General features: G+C 42.4%; 1 protein-coding gene across 4 annotated transcripts in view; it reads right to left on the reverse strand.

Annotated features, from left to right (window-relative positions):
• ccdc102a (coiled-coil domain containing 102A) overlaps positions 1-14,004 on the reverse strand; it is a 131,590-nt gene that overhangs the window by 40,525 nt on the left and 77,061 nt on the right. For all 4 annotated transcript variants that reach the window (XM_061963845.2, XM_061963844.2, XM_061963843.2 and 1 more), the window contains exons 5-6: positions 12,364-12,472; positions 4,160-4,276 (exon numbers count right to left, since the gene is read on the reverse strand). In XM_061963845.2, the coding sequence (XP_061819829.1) occupies positions 4,160-4,276; positions 12,364-12,472 (226 nt within the window). The remainder of the gene's footprint in view (positions 1-4,159; positions 4,277-12,363; positions 12,473-14,004) is intronic.

Here is a 14,004-nt window from a genome sequence, read left to right on the forward strand (position 1 = left end):
TAAGGTGGTATTTTTAAATAAATGTCGGTGTTTAGCAGGACCGATAATCAGCATTTCTGTTTTCTTGGCGTTGAGTTGCAAGAAGTTAGCGGACATCCATTGTTTAATTTCATTAAGACACGCCTCCAGCTGACTACAATCCGGCGTGTTGGTCAGCTTTAGGGGCATGTAGAGTTGGGTGTCATCAGCATAACAATGAAAGCTAACACCGTATTTGCGTATGATGTCGCCTAGCGGCAGCATGTAAATACTAAAGAGTGCAGGGCCAAGAACCGAACCCTGAGGAACTCCGCACGTTACCTTAACATAGTCCGAGGTCACATTGTTATGGGAGACGCATTGCATCTTGTCAGTAAGATAAGAGTTAAACCACGAGAGAGCCCACCATTTGTGGTGGGCTCTCCTATTTCTGGGGCTGAGGTTGCTAAGGTGGTTAAAAAGCTCATCGATGGCAAGGCCCCGGGGGTGGATGAGATCCGCCCGGAGTTCCTTAAGGCTCTGGATGCTGTGGGGCTGTCTTGGTTGACAAGACTCTGCAGCATCGCGTGGACATCGGGGGCGGTACCTCTGGATTGGCAGACCGGGGTGGTGGTTCCTCTCTCTAGAAGGGGAGCCGGAGGGTGTTTTCTAACTATCGTGGGATCACACTCCTCAGCTTTCCCGGTAAGGTCTATTCAGGTGTACTGGAGAGGAGGCTATGCCGGATAGTCAAACCTCGGATTCAGGAGGAACAGTGTGGTTTTCGTCCTGGTCGTGGAACTGTGGACCAGCTCTATACTCTCGGCAGGGTCCTTGAGGGTGCATGGGAGTTTGCCCAACCAGTCTACATGTGCTTTGTGGACTTGGAGAAGGCATTCGACCGTGTCCCTCGGGAAGTCCTGTGGGGAGTGCTCAGAGAGTATGGGGTGTCGGACTGTCTGATTGTGGCGGTCCACTCCCTGTATGATCAGTGTCAGAGCTTAGTCCGCATTGCCGGCAGTAAGTCGGACACGTTTCCAGTGAGGGTTGGACTCCGTCAAGGCTGCCCTTTGTCACCGATTCTGTTCATAACTTTTATGGACAGAATTTCTAGGCACCACCAAGGAGTTGAGGGGATCCGGTTTGGTGGCTGCAGGATTAGGTCTCTGCTTTTTGCAGATGATGTGGTCCTGATGGCTTCATCTGGCCAGGATCTTCACTGGATCGGTTCGCAGCTGAGTGTGAAGCGACTGGGATAAGAATCAGCACCTCCAAGTCCGAGTCCATGGTTCTCGCCAGGAAAAGGGTGGAGTGCCATCTCCGGGTTGGGGAGGAGACCCTGCCCCAAGTGGAGGAGTTTATGTACCTCGGAGTCTTGTTCACGAGTGAGGGAAGAGTGGACCGTGAGATCGACAGGCGGATTGGTGCGGTGTCTTCAGTAATGCGAACGCTGTGTCGATCCGTTGTGGTGAAGAAGGAGCTGAGCCGGAAGGCAAAACTCTCAATTTACAGGTCGATCTACGTTCCCATCCTCACCTTTGGTCATGAGCTTTGGGTTATGACCGAAAGGACAAGATCACGGGTACAAGCGGCCGAAATGAGTTTCCTCCGCCGGGTGGCGGGGCTCTCCCTTAGAGATAGGGTGAGAAGCTCTGTCATCCGGGGCGAACTCAAAGTAAAGCCGCTGCTCCTCCACATCGAGAGGAGCCAGATGAGGTGGTTCGGGCATCTGGTCAGGATGCCACCCGAACGCCTCCCTCGGGAGGTGTTTAGGGCACGTCCGACCGGTAGGAGGCCACGGGTAAGACCCAGGACACGTTGGGAAGACTATGTCTCCCGGCTGGCCTGGGAACGCCTCGGGATCCCCCGGGAGGAGCTGGAAGAAGTGGCTGGGGAGAGGGAAGTCTGGGCTTCCCTGCTTAGGCTGCTGCCCCCGCGACCCGACCTCGAATAAGCGTAAGTAGATGGATGGGTGGATGGATGGAAACAAAAAAAGTGAGTGTGAAGGGCGGTGCTAGGAAGAAAACATCGGCAATATTCATTGAATTAAAGACAGAAATCATGGTAAAACACGATTGAGGTCTGCGTGTAGCCAATTTGGTGAAGCAATACGAGCATAGCCCTTCACAATGTGCACCATACTGACGCTCAGGGGGTCGACAACTCAAAATGTTAAAAGAGCCATATCGAACTAAAAATAAATTTAAACAATTGTCTGTAGTCGCAAAAATTAAAAGACTTATATAAGCGTTATAATAAAGGCAACACATGATGCAAGTGTCTATATCAGCCTACTATCAAAATGACTATGTATCGCAGGCTGACACAAATCTTTGACAGAAATGTTGAAATGTAATATTTATTCTACACATTTTCAGAGGGTGAGGTAACTCCTGGAAATTACTGGCTTTGAATGGCCAAAGGTATGGGTTGCATATGACGTCATTTCCGCTGTTCTTTGTGGGCGTAGCATTAAAACAAGTGAGAGAGTGTAGTTTGAGCAGAAAATTACGTATTGCTGTTCTGTTCTTGGGTGTTCCAGTCATTCAAATAGAGAGATAGAAAATAGCTTTCATAGAGTACCAAAATAAGTGGCTCATAAAGGTAATAAAGAAAGGGAAAAACAAGTGCGTCAAAGGAAATGGCTCTTAAAAATATCACTTTCATCTTATTGTGGAATACAATCAGACCGCTTGTGTCTGCAGCAATCCCTTTGTAAAATGTTTGAACATTTGATTTGTTTGAGAAACTTTCTGTGATGCAATCAAGTTTATTCTCTACTATATTAGCAGTGTTTGAGAGCAGAACTAAACGTAAAAAAAAGGACAATACATTACATTAGTTTGTGTTCTTTTGTGGTTGCTATGTCTAAACATAACTACAAAGACCTGGTGGTGCAAATAAGTCATGTTAAGTCCAAGTAATAAATATTTTAATGTTGGTCCAATCCACCATATTTTAATTGTCCATTTTCATAACAGAAACTTAAAGCATAGTTGTTGTTGTTAATCGTATTAATAAACTGTGGCAGCGTCAGAGAACGTTGTACATGTAAACAAACTACGGTGCGTTCAAGGATTGCCAAATTAGTAGGACAGAATGGTGCTCGCCCAATACTCTCATCGGTGAAGCATGTTTAATATACACAGTGGGATTTCTAACAAGTGAGGTTTGTGTCATGTTTGTCCTACAGAAACCATATTAAAACAAAAATATATATTCCCCCACCTTTTTCAATTTTAATAAATTTTTTAAAAAGCTCCATGGGAGCCACTAGGGCGGCGCTAAAGAGCCGCTCTAGAGCTGCTTGTTGCCGACCCTTGGTCTAAGATATAACGCCAGCCAAGGGTGTTAACATGTCCCAAAGGCTTTAAAACGGGGTGGTGTGGCTCAGAGGGTAGAGCGGCCGTGCCAGTAACTTGAGGGTTCCAGGTTCGGTTCTAGCCTCCGCCATCCAACACTTAACCCACCATGCTCCCAGTGTCACCCACACCGACAACACCTTCTAAATATAGCGATGTAGATAATGGGTTTCACAATGTAAAAGTGCTTTGAGTCTCTAAGTGATATATAAATATAATACACTTCACTTAAAATAATTTTTGAAAGGAGGATATTTATCCATGAAAATATGGAGAAGCTAAAGATACCGTTGAAGTCAGTTTTTAATGTTTAAAAAGCAAGTCACATTTAAAATGGTGGTGTTTTTGGGGGTACCAGAACGGATTATTGGATTTGAATTTATTTCAATGTGGGACAGTGATATGAGTATTTTCTGTTGCGAGCTATTGGGGTACGACTGTACTTTCTTAAAGGGACAGGACTCATTTGTTGGTTTTATAGACCAATAATCGCTCTGTGGGGGTCACAGTGCTAGCTGGTTGTTCGAGGATTAAATATGGATTTTACTCCATCAAATAAATATTGCATTTTTACCTTCTGTCTCTCTAACAGAATACATTCACTATAAAAATGTGTAATATTCATGTCAGATCATATTGTAGCATGATACATTTCCAAAATTAGAAAGGGAGCAAATACTTATTTCCCCCACTGTATATTTTGAGTAATCCCAAACTAAATACAGACAACACAAAAATATCTAAAGAAAAAAGGGATGGTTGAGTCGACCAAAGAGTACCAAATTGTAAGGTGAAAGCTTCAAAGAATGAAAAAAAAAGAACATATCTGGCCTCCACACCTCAGTTCGTAGTTCAGCTAGTTTCTTATCCATACTGGTCCGAGCTCCAAGTTCATCCTCCAGGTCTTCAGATATGCGACCAAGTTCATCCTGATGTATTTCCTTCAGTAGATTCAGCTGGTGGCATTGCAAGGAGAGGAAGATGAAAATAAACATCTATCATTTGTATTTTATAACATACACATACGGTTAGACATGAATGTCATTTATTTCGAGCCCTTAAATCTTTATTTTAATTAATGTATCTGTTATGATTTTTAATAACAGGAATGTTGGCTAAATGACATGTACACACAGAGAAAGGCCAGGCACTATTGACTTTTTGTTAGAGATGAGAAGAGGACAGAAGAGGAAATAATCACAATTGTGAACAAATTTAATCCAAGACCTTAATTGGCTCTAATGGAATTGACATGGAAATAATATTATAATATTGTTATACAAGAGATCTCAGAAATATTAATATACATCAGCAACCTATCATTTGAACAGGTAAACTCCCAAACAAAATGAAAATTGTACCAACTTATAAGAGTTGACGGCATTGACTAACTAAATAAACCTTGTTGTCAGCCGACCAGACAATTGCTGTTTCAACTGTTGCGCATGTGCTTTGCACAGATGTACACAGGATCACAACATGCTAGTTTAGACGCTACCAAAACAATTAGCCAGTCACCACAGATTTAATTTCAACAAATACAGATATACACATTATAGTTAATAAACTCATGGTTCCACTGCTCGAATTTCAACAAATACAGATATACACATTATAGTTAATAAACTCATGGTTCCACTGCTCGATGTTGTGCTCATTGAGCGCGCTCCATCCAAACAAGGCCACCGGCCTTGACAATATCCCCTTCAGATTCCTCAGAGACTCTGCCACCACCATTGCCCCAATCATCACACACATAATAAACCTCTCAATTACACAAGGCCAAGTACCAAAAGATTTCAAGATAGCAAGAGTAACTCCCCTCTTTAAAAAAGGAAGCAAACTAGAACCTGGCAACTACCGACCTGTTTCTATTCTTAGTTCCATTTCGAAAGTAATGGAAAACATAGTTTATGAACAGGTCGATAGCTACCTTGCCACTAAAAAACTCATGTACAAATTCCAATCCGGTTTCAGAACTAACCACTCCACTGACACATGTCTTCTCTATCTGACCGACCACATCAAACATGAGGTGGACGCGGGCAAATAATGCGGCATGGTCATGCTGGACCTTCAGAAGGCTTTTGACACCGTTAACCACGCTATACTGTTGGATAAGCTCAGAGCAATCGGATTTGATAAAACCTCATTGAGCTAATCTTACTTGGAGGGGAGGAAATAGGTGATAGAGGTGAACGGCACCGTGTCCCCCCCTCTCAGTAACCTGTGGAGTTCCCCAAGGCAGTATATTAGGGCCTTTACTGTTCCTAATATACATAAACGACATGTCATCAGCATGCGACTGTGAATTGTTCCTGTTTGCGGATGACTCGGCCCTGCTGGTATCCGGCAAGGACAAGTCACAGGTCGGGAAAATCCTCAGTGCTGAACTCTGCAGAATTTGCACCTGGCTCGCTGACAACAAGCTATCCATACACTTGGGTAAAACGGAATCCATCCTATTTGAGTCCCACATCAACCTCAAGAAAGTCAGTGACTTCACTATAAAAGTGGGTGACATTGTTATCACCAGGAAAGATGAGGTCACCTACCTAGGTTCCAATCTAGAGGCTAATCTTTCCTGTGATAAAATGGCAACCAAGGTAATCAAAAAGGTCAACCAACGAACAAGATTTCTCTACAGAATCTCCTCTCTCGTCAACAAAAGCACCATGAAGATTCTAGCGGGAACTCTCATTCAACCCTTTTTCAAATACGCATGCACCTCCTGGTACCACAGCACCTCCAAAACCCTTAAATCTAGACTCCAAACATCCCAGAACAAGCTAGTCAGATTACTTCTAGACCTCCACCCCAGATCACACCTCACTCCAACCCACTTCTCCAAAGTGGGCTGGCTCAGGGTGCAAGACAGAGTTAAACAACTTGCACTGAGCCTAGTCTATAAAATCCGCTACACCTCCCTGATACCGAAGTACATGTCAAACTACTTCCTTAACGTAAATGACCGCCATAACCACAACACCAGGGGGAGCTCCACTAACCACGTTAAACCCAGATTCCGATCTAACAAAGGTCTTAACTCATTCTCCTTCTATGTCACATCAATATGGAATGCACTCCCAACAGGTGTAAAAGAAAGAACATCTCTATCCTCCTTCAAAACCGCACTAAAAGAACACCTCCAGGCAACTTCAACCGTAAACTAACACCCTCCCCCTTCCACATCCCACCACCCCGGATTGCAAATAATCAAATGTAGATACTTATTCTTATCTCTCTCTCTCTCTCTCTCTATGTCCACTACTTGCTGTACATATCCTACCAAGTCAGTCCCACACTGTTTCAATGTCCATTTCTCTGATGAGAAATTGTTGATGACTGAAGTGTTGATACCAACCAAACCTACCTCCCCCCACCCCTCCACATCCCACACCCCGGATTGTAAATAATGTAAATAATTCAATGATGATTATCTTGTGTGATGACTGTATTACGATGATAGTATATATCTGTATCATGAATCAATTTAAGTGGACCCCGACTTAAACAAGTTGAAAAACTTAGAGTGTTACCATTTAGTGGTCAATTGTACGGAATATGTACTGCACTGTGCAATCTACTAATAAAAGTTTCAATATATCAATCAAGAAGCTTAACAGTACAGTTTAAGAAAAAGAACAATGCAAGAAATCAAAATAAATCATTTTAATTGGTGAACCACTGAATTTCTCAGGCACCCACTCAGATCATTTTAACTGTGGTTCTTGGGGACTCACTACATTAAATGCCTATCAGCATCACCACCTACATTTATAACATTTGTATGCACGTACAACACTTAAACCCTTTAGTATATCATTAAGTTAAGTTGAATTATAGAATACAATGTGCTAAAATGATCCAGTTTAGGAAATTCCAAGTGTTTACAAAATAGGAATTAGAATTTTGATACACATATTGAACCTTATTTTTAAATGAGACAATCTATCATTTATTACACATTCAGCAAATAATGCAAATAATGTGAATCACAACCTAATTATTAATGTGAACTTTGTTGACATTTCATTTATTTGTTTGTGTCACAGATTGAGACAAGAAATGAACAAATGTGATGCAAGGGGTAGGATTGAATAAGCTATGTTTAAAAAAGTAACCCAACACATAACACAATTGCCATATCATATAATTTGCCATACACTGCCACCCAATGGTCAGCTGTTGTAAGAGCAAAACTTCTCACAAAAAAAACTTGCAAAAGCTCAGATAAGGGATGTTTGTCTATTCCTTTTATTGTAGTTGCAGGTATAAAAACATGAAGACATCGAGCAAGAACGGTAAGTTTTGAGTATTGATTTTGTTGTGCCATGTATCATTTGTCCACTAAACTGATAAGTCGATATTTTCACTGCCATGTATAGTATTGCTGCAACTTTCTTTTTAAAAACCTCATCTGCAGTAGCTTTGCCAGCAAATCAATGAATTTGTGTGATTAGAATGTAAATGTATTTTTATTTGAGTGTAGCAGTATGTTGTGGATATTAGTCCTATTACAGTGGAACCTCGATTTACAAACCCCTTTATCTTTACAAACTGTTAGATCAAGCCAAATATGCCTGTGTGCGAAACATGTCTCTGTGAACCAACGCTTCATTTGGGGCCCGCAGGCAAGAAATCAGGGTGAAACATTGTTGTGAACGCGTGCCTTCCACTTCACTTGCTACACAGGAAGAGTCACATATGCCTTTTCTTTGGGTTTTTTGCCTTTTGACAAGTTTTGTCCATATTGCTAACTCAATAACAGTGCATAGAGTCAACAAACCAGCGAGGAAAGAAGGATCAAATCCCTTTGAAGTAAAAAAAAAAAGACTATTTGTGAAGAGTACATTGATGGTGCTCACAAGCATGACTACGGCGTAGCACAGTAAGTAACCACATCAAGTTTTAATTGTGATCTTTTCTGGGAAAATGCCACAGCAGACTTATGTCACAGTGAAGAAGACACTATCTGTGCTCTTGTTCCAATGCGATCCCTCGCTCTTCCAAAGCACAAACCGCAGACATGGCTCCCCTCGTCGCCTTCTTCGTTCCTTCTCCCCCGTCTGCTCCTTTTCCTGCTTCTCTGCTGTTGTTAATGTGGGTACATTTTACTTTTTTAAATGTTTATTGTTGTAGCAATATTGTTGTTAAAGTTAAGGATTTTATGATTTTGTTTGTGATAGGGCATCATAGGACTCCACAGACCCATCCCGCCATGCCCTCTCCATCCGAAAGGAGGATGTGCGCCGGCAGTTCTTGAAGCTGAACAGGCGGAAGGCCCCCGGGCCGGATGGTGTCTCCCCCTCCACCTGAGACACTGCACGGATCAGCTGGCTCCTGTCTTCACGGACATTTTTAACACCTCTCTGGAGTTATGCCGCGTGCCGTCCTGCTTCAAGAACTCCACCATCGTCCCTGTCCCCAAGAAACCATACAGGACTTAATGACTACAGGCCGGTGGCGCTGACGTCTGTGGTCATGAAGTCTTTTGAGCGCTTGGTCTTGCCCCACCCCAAGGACATCACCGCCCCCCTCCTGAACCCACTGCAGTTCGCCTACAGAGCCAACAGGTCTGTGGATGATGCAGTGAACGTGGCCCTCCACTTCATCCTGGAGCATCTGGACTCCCCAGGAACCTACACCAGGATCCCGTTTGTGGACTTCAGCTTTGCCGTCAACACCATCCTCCCTGGACTGCTACGAGACAAGCTCTACCAGCTCAGCGTACCCGACTCCCTCTGCAGATGGATCAATGACTTCCTGACGGACCGAAGACAGCACGTGCGGCTGCGGAAGATTGTCTCGGACAGTCGGACCACGAACACTGGTACTCTCAGAGCTGTGTGCTTTCCCCCTGGCTCTTCTCCCTGTATACAAACTGCTGCACCTCCAGTCACCAGTCCATAAAGCTGCTCAAGTTTGCGGACGACACCGCTCTCATCGGGCTCATCTCGGATGGCGATGAGTCCGCCAACAGGAGAGGTGGACCGGCTGGCGTCCTGGTGAAGCATCAACAACCTGGAGCTGAACGCCCAGAAGACAGTGGAGATGATCATGGACTTCAGGAAAGTCGCAGCCCCACCATCCCCCCTCACCCTGATGTACTCTCCCACTCCCGTCTCCATCGTGGACTCCTTCCGTTTCCTGGGCACCACCATCACCCAGGACCTCAAGTGGGAGCCAACTATCAGCTCCCTCATCAAGAAGGCCCAGCAGAGGATGTACTTCCTGCGGCAGCTGAGGAAACTCAAGGTGCCGACCGAGATGCTGGTGTAGTTCTACTCGGCCATCATCAAGTCCATCCTCACTTCCTCCATCACTGTGTGGTTCCCCGGCGCCCCAGTCCGGGACAAGCATCGACTGCAGCGCATCGTACGTGCTGCTGAGAAGGTTATTGGCTGCAGGCTCCCATCCCTCCAGGACTAGGAGGCGTGTGGGTCGGATCACAGCTGACTCTTCTCACCCTGGACACAAACTATTCTCTCTTCTCCCCTCAGGCAGGAGACTACGGTCCATCCAGACCCACACCTCCCGCCACCTGAACACTTTTCCCCCCTCGGCCTATCAGACACATGAACAATAACAAAATCTGATAGCTCAGTTACAGCTCATTTTTATTACCTATTCTGTGTTATAAATAAATAAATGATAAATGGGTTGTACTTGTATAGCGCTTTTCTACCTTTAAGGTACTCAAAGCGCTTTGACACTACTTCCACATTTACCCATTCACACACACATTCACACACTGATGGCGGGAGCTGCCATGCAAGGCGCTAACCAGCAGCCATCAGGAGCAAGGGGTGAAGTGTCTTGCCCAAGGACACAACGGACATGACGAGGTTGGTACTAGGTGGGGATTGAACCAGGGACCCTCGGGTCGCGCACGGCCATTCTTCCACTGCGCCAAGGTGTTTTATGTTGCACGATTGTACCAACAAAAATTCCTAGTTTGTGAACCAGTTCTCAAACAATGGCAATATGATTCTTATTCTGTGTGCGCGCTTGTTGGCAGAGCAGAGTATACCGCAGCTTGTTGTTGTTGTTGACTTTTATTACATAGAAAGTTTTCATCCATCAGCCCTTTTTATCTTTGTTTGATACACAGTACTGGATAGCACTTTATATTGTTTTCAAAGTGTACAAACCTTAAATGGGAACTGCACTTTTTTGGGAATTTTGCCCATCGTTCACAATCATTATGAAAGACAGAATGACAGACAGATTTTTTTTAATGCATTCTAAATTAAAGAAACGTAAAAAAGAGTTTGCTTACAGCAGAGCCAACTCTATTCCGCCCATACAATCCAATAAATAACCATTCAAAATGCGCCAACAATACGCCTATACATTTTGTGACGTGAATATTAACCAAGTTTTAGTGATATTGTTATTATAAGCGCTAACGCAGACAAACTATTTATAGCGGCGCTGTGTGTTAGAAACTTGCATGGCTGCATGCAGTAGTAGCGACCCCAAGATGCAGGAACCAGGAGACGATCAGAAGGTAAGATGATTTTTAATATCATCAAACAGAGGAGAAAGCAGTCTTGCATCTAACAGTTCTAGACATAAAGCAATCTTCGAGCACTGAGGAGTGCTTGAGACAGGCATAAATAGCGACATGCTGATTTGCAGAGGTGGACCGGCTCCCAATCAACAGCAGGTGAGGGAAGACTCACAGTGCTCAGCGGGACAAACAGGAAATGAAAACAAAATAAGAGCACTGATGGGAAGTAAATACAAGGAAACAAACAGAAATTAAGTGACAGATCGTCACACTGTGGTCGCTACCGTGTGTCCCTATGTTTACATCATCGAGTCGTCTGCTGTTTCTTCGCTTCCCTGCTCCTTGGAAGTTTATTGTAGATCATAAATCATGCCTCTCACCTGGAAAGTAGATGGCTGAGAATATAACCCGACGAGTTGGGACACTTTGACAGCCATTAATGACCTGGAACTGGCGAGAAAGACTCGAAAAGACGCTTGGTGCCCCCGCCCCGTTTAAATATATGAACATCGTAGCAGTCGGCATCCTGACAGCAGACCTTATACAATAAGTGATGTTTATTATGTTTGTTGAAGTCTGCAGTGAGTAATAATCAGTGATGAAGACAAAAAAATCAAAAGTCGTGATACGTTTTTTGAATTAATGCACCGCGTATGCTTAAAATGATCAAAATACTTAAATATTAAAAGTTGTCCGTTACTACATTACAAATAACATCCTGTATATAAAACTCTATTGGAGGTGTTTGGATGCTTTTTTAAGGGCTTTATCGGCAGAATTGCGCAGCTCCCATTGGCTTCATTGTAAGCAAACTTTTGATCACATTTATTTTAATACTTAGAATGCAAAAACAAAACAAAAATAACATCCATCGTCATGTCTGTCTGAATGATTGTGAACGAAAGGCAAAATTCCCAAAAAATTGCAGTTCCCATTTCACTAAAATAGAGACCGAATGCATCTGAGATAGGCTCCAGCGACTCCCCGCGACCCCGAAAGGGACAAGCGGTAGAAAATGGATGGATGGAGAGACATTTGTTGAGGCTGGAACCCATTATGAATAATGGGTTCCAATGTAATGTAAACATGAATGTTTACATTGTTTCTTATGGTGAATTCTGCTTCACCATACGAACATTTCGATTTACAAACAATGTTAAATAACTGATTAAGTTCGTAAATCGAGGTTCTGCTGTATGTTAGGAGGCTCAATGTTTTTGCATTCCATAAAATAGTTTAATATATTAAATTGTAAAGTAGTAAAGATCCTTAAAAACAGTAATTTTATTTTATAAATGTTTCTTAAAAATTGGGTTAATTTATATTTCATTACCAGAGAGTAATACAAAACCCTTATGTTCGGTTTTAGCATGAAAAAGTTAAGTGGAAGTCCAATAGGGTATGTTCAGACTATGCTAAGCAGCCTACTAACCACCTAAGCTAAAATAAGCTTTTTGTTCCAATAACCAACTAGTTATACATCAAACTACCAAGGAACAATGGAAGGAGAGTGAAAGCATGTCTCACCTGTTTGAGGACTTCTTGTTTATTCTTGCTTATCTCCTCATACTTAAGTTTCCACTGACTGAGCTCGAGCTCCAGCTTCGCGATGCTCTTACTTAAAGCAAGCTTGTCTCTGTGCATGACAAAAACACACAAGATAACAGTGATTTTTACCACTTGGAAGTCACAACTGATTGCAAAAAGGATGTTTGTTTGAATATCTGTCCATGTGCTTGCATGGATTCTTTCAAGAGACTCTTCCTTCCCCCCACGCTGCGGATACGATTACTAGTTAGTACAATTATTTTTTTTCACACTTATTCACAACTTTTATGTTTATGCAAAACCATTTTTATACTTTGATAAAACTTAAATTTAATTAGATGTATGTTTTGAATTGTATTTTTTATTTTTTTGGGTGAAAATTAACAATTTTCCCCTATTCCGTCCGGGATTTGAACCCAGTACCTTTGCGTTGCAAAACATGGATTTATGCTCTTCACAAAAAAAGCCGCTGTAAATTTGAGGTGAAATAAACCATTATATTCTAATCAGTGACCGAGCACAACGCGGCCAGTAATATGTTGGCGGTATAGAGCACCCTGTCATTCATTAATTAACAGCTTATGCACTTTTCATTTGCGCTTTTTCATGCAAATGGCAAATGGGGGCGTTCGGGTCGGGGCGGCCTTGCAAGTACCTAACAAACTGCCTATCACCTATTTAACGTCTTAACTAGGGATAATCGGTCAGCCAACGATCAATATAGTGCTGTGCGATATGGACAAAAATATATATCCCGATATAGGTAATTTTATATCCCCATAACGATAAATCAAAATATAGTATTTTTTCTTAAAATGTTACATACATGTACATGAAATGAATGCAAGTTTCGCTTATTGTTTTGCCTATTTTTTATTCACATATTTTATATATAAATGGATAAGACAATTAAAAAACAATAAAAAGTATCTTTAGTAACAGCCCTTCTTTTCGACAATTTATACTATGGTCATGTCACCGTGAATTTAGAGATGGCACCTGGAATTTCTTGGTATCTGACTATGCTTGTCTTTGGACAACGACTGTCTGGTTCGTTTGTGGTGTTTGTCTTTTATCACTAACGTTTGTATTCTGTCGAATTTTAACACTCTTTCTGCACTGTTCTTCACGCTGTGTCTTCAAGTGATAAAAAAGATTAGAAGTGTTCAAGTTGCTATTAATGACTTGTTGGTGACATGTTTTGCAGATCAGGGACCGTCGGTGTCTGACTTTTTAAAGCCAAACAAAGGAACTCTTCTTCCCTCTTTTTGCCACTAATTTCTCTTCGGGTTTTATTGGTTTAGCATTTCCTTGTGTTTTCCATCTCTGCAAAACCTAGCAGCAGACAGCTACATTGTTTACATCCATGCTCCACTAACTCTCGCGGTAAAGTTCTTCAAGTGATGTAAAAAATATTCTGCAAAGCAGCAGTTACGCTATCCGCAGCCCAGAGGTTAAAATTACAGTATAAACAATAGAAAATAATACCATAGGATACATTTTATGTCATAGTACAATATTTATATTCTTATATCACACAGCACTACCGATCAGTATCGGACAATTTTCGTGAAAAAGTGTGCAAACGACCATTGTCAATTAATGCTTTTCAAATAAAAT

The sequence above is a fragment of the Nerophis lumbriciformis genome, linkage group LG06, assembly GCF_033978685.3.
Source record: "Nerophis lumbriciformis linkage group LG06, RoL_Nlum_v2.1, whole genome shotgun sequence".
NCBI classification, from domain to species: domain Eukaryota; kingdom Metazoa; phylum Chordata; class Actinopteri; order Syngnathiformes; family Syngnathidae; genus Nerophis; species Nerophis lumbriciformis.